Source organism: Notothenia coriiceps, unplaced genomic scaffold (genome assembly GCF_000735185.1).
Source record: "Notothenia coriiceps isolate Sejong01 unplaced genomic scaffold, NC01 NC01_scaffold00027143, whole genome shotgun sequence".
Taxonomy (NCBI): domain Eukaryota; kingdom Metazoa; phylum Chordata; class Actinopteri; order Perciformes; family Nototheniidae; genus Notothenia; species Notothenia coriiceps.
This window is the reverse complement of record NW_011359844.1, coordinates 1-6,685: the sequence shown is the minus strand read 5'-3', so window position 1 is coordinate 6,685 and position 6,685 is coordinate 1. Positions and strand designations below refer to the sequence as shown.

The following is a 6,685-nucleotide window of genomic DNA, read 5'->3' as shown; positions in this document are numbered from 1 at the left end:
CTGATGATTTAGATCAGGGGTCGGCAACAGGCGGTCCGGATCCGGACCCAGACGCCGACCTATACGGACCCGGACCTATAATCAATACATTAATAAGGGATTTCAATTTTGACGTGGCGATTCTATTTTATCCGCCGCCGACAGGGGGCGAAAGATACGAGTGAGCGATACAGGGAGAGAAACACAGAAGAAGAGACGAGAGCGTGGCAAAGAGAAGCGGAGAGGAAAGTGAGTGAAGATAATAATTAGCGATACAGGGAGAGGAGCGGAGACGAGTGAACAGGCGTGTTCGCGGCAGACAGGGAGAGATAAATAATTACACATGGCGCTCTCCAAGAAGAGGAAAGTGGACAGTGAGAACAGAGCTTTTAACCCTGAGTGGACGGACTCATTCATGTTCATCCTGCTCACTGGGAGCACAGAACCAGTGTGTCTCATCTGTTCAGAGACCGTGGCGCTCATTAAAAGTGCCAAAACGCCACTATGAGACAAAACACAAAGTGTTGGACCAAAAATTCCCTCTCAAGTCAGAACTGAGGTCACAACAAATAAATATCATTCCAGGGCAGGCTAACCGAGGCTAACCAATGAGCACCTGCATGTGTGTATGAGAATGGCCCTGACACCATTCCAGCCCAGATTTAAACTCCTGGCAGGACAAGCTCAAGCTCAATTCTCGCACTGAATAAAAAAAAGTGAGTGGAGGGACTGCAATACAAGAGGGAAAGAAAGAGAAACTTTAAAACTGTTCAATTGTTATGATGTGTAAATCTAAAGACTGATATTGTTCTATAATCGTCTGAAACTGTTAAGTCATGATGTGAAACGGTTAACAAAGAAAAAGAGACACTCAAGCTGCTGCTACACTTTATTTTATTTATCTAAAATTAAACACTTTTAAGATGCACACATTTTCAAATGCAGCCTGAGAGGAACATTACACATATCCACAGTATTTTACTGTAGCCTATAACTGTATAGTTCAATGTTAATTGACAATAAATATTGTTGTTTTTGAATTGTACTTTCTTTATTTGATTGGCANTTCTTATCGAAACTTTTATACACGTGAATTTTCACGATTAAAATACTAATATATATATTTACTTTCCACGTCGTCTTCGAACACTACAGAGGAAAAGAAACAATATAGGCACAAAGTGTCAGTACTGATTGGCAAGTCCACGGCCTATATCCTCTCGTTATGAAGCTCAGAACACACTGTGTAGTATATGTTAACTTGAGCAATTTCTGGAGAAAAGCAAGGGAGAATTCACGTAGGCGAAGTAAGTCGAAAACAACATCCGTCACGCCAAACTTTCTCTATTTTATTTTTAAATGCAGCCAGAGAGGAACATATATCCACAGTATTTATTGTATATCTGTATAGTTCAATTTTAATAGACAATACATATTGTTGTTTATGAATTGTACTTTCTTTATTTGATTGGCAGTCAGTTGTTGATTACATGCAGACGTTGATAAAGCTTCAGGCTACTTCAAAATATATCACACTAATTCATAAAGCAAGTTAGACATTTTGATGTTCCGGACCTTTGCATGGGGAGATTTTCTCTAACTGGATTTCGTTGAACTTTTGTTTAATACCCCTGCCCTATACGATCATTTCCTGATAACGATGAAGCCATAGCCCCACCTCTCCCCACCTCTGCTGCTCACTGCTGTAGCATGGTCAGTAGCTACTGCTACTGCAACTGACTATGCAACAGATGTTAGTGCAAAATCTACAGCTCCTTTACCACAACCATCAGCAACAAGTGGACATGGAGAATTACATGAACTACATGTTGCTAAATCCACCGCGGGGCATAAACAGAAGGGCAACCATGCTCGGGGGGCTTCTTCGCTGCTTTTGGTGTATTTTGTGGCGAAAGTACAGCGCCACTTACATGCCCGGCATATGTACTACACGGTACTACAGTGTCTCCAGCGCTCTCGTGTGAACGGAATACTTTTTTGATATCGTATTCGGTTCGTTTGCGTTTCGTATGCATGTAAATGGGGTCTTAGCTAACTTCCAGTGTTTTAATTTTTGCGTTCTTCTATTTTGATACCTTGGAGAAAAAAAATTCAAGAACAATATACAAAACAAAAATATATTCCTATCAAAGAATCCTCCAACTGAAGATATTTTCCAAGATTACCATTACTTAAAATACAACTTTACATTTGTACCATTGAAAAATCACCATTATGTAGATTCTGTGATGAACAAGATGCATTAGTTTTTCCACTGTCTTTATGTTGCAAGTATGTGGTCCAAGATTAAAAAAACAACTTTAATTTTACATTTACACCTTTCAACATTTTATTTGGGCTTCAGAATGAAGATAAACCACAGATTATAAATACAATTATTCTCCTGGGTAAAGTACTTGTTTTAAGAAGTGATCTGAATTCATGGTGTATAAAAATGTATTACAAAAACGATTTATTTTGGAAAAAACTATTGCCACAAACAATCAAAAAGCCAACATCAGGACAATCAGCTCGAAGGACAGGTGGGATGGAATAATAAATGTGCTCGGCCTGTCCTGTGTTTGGGTTGTTTGATGTAGGGGGTGTTAACCTAGTGATCTGAAACATTGACGGTATCCTCTTAGCTGTTTTTGTTGTCTTTTTATTTTATTTGTGTATCTTTTTGTAAGATCGGAACTCCATCTCACCAACACTGTTGTGTCCCTATCTGTGTCTGCTGCCCTTTACACAAATATATCCTTTGTCCAACTGACCCACATTTCCCAATAATAACAGGGGTCCATCCCAAGGGACACCTACTGTTTAATGAACAAACCACCTATTGGCTACAGTAAAATGCTGTTAATTGATTGCACCGTGCGTTAACAAACTCATTCTACAGATTTCGTTCAATCGACTTCATATTAATCTGTATGTTTATTTTCTTTGGTTTGAGTATATATAATATTTGAATTGGCTCATTTTCAGGTTCATATTAGTATGTAGTGTCTCTACTGGGACATGTCTCCATGCTTTATTGTTCAAAAAGCTCTTTATTTTTCTCATACTGTCTGTGCTGCAGCACCTCTTTTCACCCTCTGTCTGAAACCAGTCCAGTCTGCTCTGATTGGTTAGCTGGCCGGCTCAGTTGTGATTGGTTAACCTCTTACAGTAGAGATGTCCCACCCCTATGTATTTGTGTCTAACTGAGTTGAATACACCAAAATGAATGATATGTTATTTGTTGATTTAAAGATGGTACACCTCAACACTTTATTTACAAGTGTGTATGAATATTTCCACCTGTTCAGAGTCTGTGGTGATGCTATGTGCTCTCCTTCAGTCACATTGATGTGTGAGAGTTCAGAACGTCTTCAGGATTCAGCAAGGTTTATGGTTTTGGTTACTTTTGGCCAAACGTGGAGTCACTGTGGTGCAAACAGGTGTGATGTATAACTCCTGGTGATTTCAGTCAAACATCAGATACCGGTCTCTGATGCATGTTCTTTATTTTGTAATGTTCTTCTCAGATATGTGTTTTTATGGTATGTATTTCATTCTTTCTAAATTAACTTTGTTCCATCTTTTTGTTTTATGTGTTTTCTGCACTTGCTTTTCTTTCCCCTAATGTGATGCATCACCAGAGCAAACTCATTGAAGTTGAAAAGATACTTGACAATAAACTGGATTCTGATATGATGAGCTTCAATTTCTAATCTAATCTGAAGATGCTTGTGGATTTTGCAGCTTTTGTTATCAATGTTTTATCATCAGTTTGAAAGCAATGAAACATGTTCCTGGATGCTGACAGATTGATATTATTTGATGCTCTATAAACATGGCAGGGTGAGCGTGAAAACTTCAACAACACATAATACAGTTAGAGAAGGAATAAGAAACAATACAAAAGGAGTTTTAGTTTATGTTTTTTTTTTATTATATTGAGATTTTCTCTGCAAATATTTACAATAAATATACATTCACTATTTTTTAAAATAGCTCAGATTGCAATGAAACATTCAAGTTTACTTAGCCGTTATAAAATGCATGATAAGATGTAAACAACATTATTTCTCCTTCTCCAAAAACACCCCATAGCCAAGATTCTCCTCTCTGGCATCTGTACAAGGCATGACGTCAACAAAACACGAGTCTCACGAGGTGAAGCCACGTCACACATTGGGCTCTGATTGACAGAACAAGAAATGTCTCATGGACAGTGTTTGTGTTCATTTTTGTGGGCAGTTCAAGCAGACTGTCCAGTTGAAGTCCGTGGAGACGGCACTGCGTCATTACGCACGGCCAGCCTGGCGTCTCCACACCTCACGTGTCAGTGTGAGCGCGCACACACACGGCTTTCAAAATATCTGTGTCAAAAGTGTGTGTCTTCACATCTCTTAACTGATCACACACCTCTCTTTGTCCTTGCCCTGCCCGCCTCCTATCGCCTTCTCTTTAATGTACATGAGGTCACTGTGCACGCTGGGTCTGCGCGCGCACGGGTTGACCATCCCAAAAGCTTCTCCAGCGTCCTTCATCTTCTTGTTTTTAAGTGACTTGCTGCGCAGAATGTCGCAGTACTGCACGGACACTTTCCGGTGCAGATCGGGGCTCATTTCGTGAGGTAGTTTGGCCAAAGTGAACAGAGTCTGGAACATCTTATCCACGTTCTCGTTGCGCTTGGCTGAGATCTCGAAGTATGCACACTTCTCGTCCCCGGCCACCAGCTGCTCGATCTCCTCTTGCTGCACCTCCCGGTAAAAATCCCGGTCTCCTTTGTTCCCGCAGATCACCAGGGGCACGTCGATGTGCTCCTTGATTTTGTTCTTCAGGCATGACTTGGTCTCAAATATCTGCTTCTTGAGCCGCTGAACCTCCTGGAAGGAGTCGCGGTTGTCCAGGCTGAAGACAAGGATGAACACATCACCTGGAGGAAGAAAAAGGGATGCTTTGGTTAAAAATATGCAACGTTTTTTTAAACATTCAAAGGCTTTACTGTCATATGCATGTAGCTACAGTGTATGGCAAGTGTTCTCTCTTTCCTGTAGTGTGTTTAAAGTTGTTGTGCATGTAAAAGGAACAAAGGAAAGCCTACAATCCCTGAAATGATAAGTCCTAAGCTCCTCAAACAATGCACCATATTATAACTAAGAAATAATACAAATAGTGCAAGAAACAACAGAACAGAAACTAAATGTGTGATTTAAAATCCTATATAACATGTAGTCGTGCACGCTGCAGCCATGCACTCATTGCAGAGAGATCTCATGTCTGCAGCATTTCACATGTACTTTTCCAACATTTCTTTCTTATTTCTTCATGCAAACCCAGAGTGAGATATTTACCTGTGAGTATGGATAGTCTCCTCATGGCGGGGAAAGGATGGTTCCCGGATGTATCCAGTATGTCCAGCTGGTAAACGTCCCCCTTGATGCTGTACAGTTTCCTGTGAAAGTCCTCGATGGTCGGGGTGTACTGCTCGTCAAACTTGGCGTTCAGGAAACGGGACACGATGGCCGTTTTCCCAACTTTGGTGGATCCCAAAATCACCATCCTGTAGCAGTTCTTTGCTGGGATGTCGAAGTCGCTCTCAGACGGAGACATTTTCTTAATCATGGTTGGTTGATCTGCTTTTTCCCGTGGATAGTGTGCGTAAAAAGGCAGGAGAGCGTTGCTTTGGATGCTCTTGGATGCTGTGCTGAGTGTTTCTGTCTTTCTCCTGACTGGAGCCCTGTATTTAAACTATTTCCCAGGCTCCTCCCCCTTGTCTACGTCACAGCTCAGCTTCATTCAGTGGCTGGGAAAAGCGGACCAATCTCACACTGAGTGGTGCGTCAGTGTGTTATTTCTAACGAAGGCAGGACGGGCCCACTGGAAAACATTGACCAGTAGAGAGTCCGAAAACAAGGCGTTTTGTAACTCTGAAGGAGGCAGTGTACCCATACAAGCTAAATAATAACTACCACGGAAGTTTACCAAGTGAATTATTGATGCTTCTTCCGGTATTTAGCCATATTTGGGACACTGTGTTTAGACTTTTGGACATTTTCTACAGAATACAAAACCTCGTCAGCGGATGTGAGTTCTGCCTGAGTGAACACATAGGTTTCCATATAGTTTTAACCAAAAAACAAGCAGTACTGAATACTGTTGTCAGTGTATTCTCATGCATTAAAAATGGCAAAATATGCAACAATAATACACCCAAAAGACATACTTGCACTTTAAGAAATACCACCGTTTTGTGTCCTCCACAAATGCATGCAAAGTCAGATTATTTCGTGTATTCATTTGTATTTATTCACATCCTCAGTGAGAGCTGCAGCTTCATGCCAACACAGAAGCGCTGAGAGACTGCAGTTATATAATTGACCAATAGGGGGCACTCAGTGCAACTCAATCCTGGCACGACTGATAAGAGGAAACAAATACCTATTATATTGTGTGTGTGTGTGTGTGTGTGTGTGTGTGTGTGTGTGTGTGTGTGTGTGTGTGTGTGTGTGTGTGTGTGTGTGTGTGTGTGTGTGCGTGCGTGCGTGCGTGCGTGCGTGCGTGCGTGCGTATTGCTGGGTGTCTGTCTGTCTGTCTGTCTGTCTGTGTGTGTGTGTGTGTGTGTGTGTGTGTGTGTGTGTGTGTGTGTGTGTGTGTGTGTGTGTGTGTGTGTGTGTGTGTGTGTGTGTGTGTGTGTGTTTGAGAGAGAGAGAGT

General features: G+C 41.3%; 1 protein-coding gene across 1 annotated transcript; it reads right to left on the bottom strand.

The window, feature by feature from the left end:
* Window positions 1–3,892: 3,892 nt before the first annotated feature.
* On the bottom strand, window positions 3,893–5,708 carry LOC104957474 (dexamethasone-induced Ras-related protein 1-like). Its single transcript, XM_010785111.1, has 2 exons — window positions 5,325–5,708; window positions 3,893–4,906 (listed from the first exon to the last, which is right to left on the bottom strand). The coding sequence occupies exons 1-2, from the start codon at window positions 5,593–5,595 to the stop codon at window positions 4,377–4,379; spliced, it is 801 nt and encodes a 266-aa protein (XP_010783413.1). The 5' UTR covers window positions 5,596–5,708; the 3' UTR covers window positions 3,893–4,376.
* Between the last annotated feature and the right edge of the window lie 977 nt (window positions 5,709–6,685).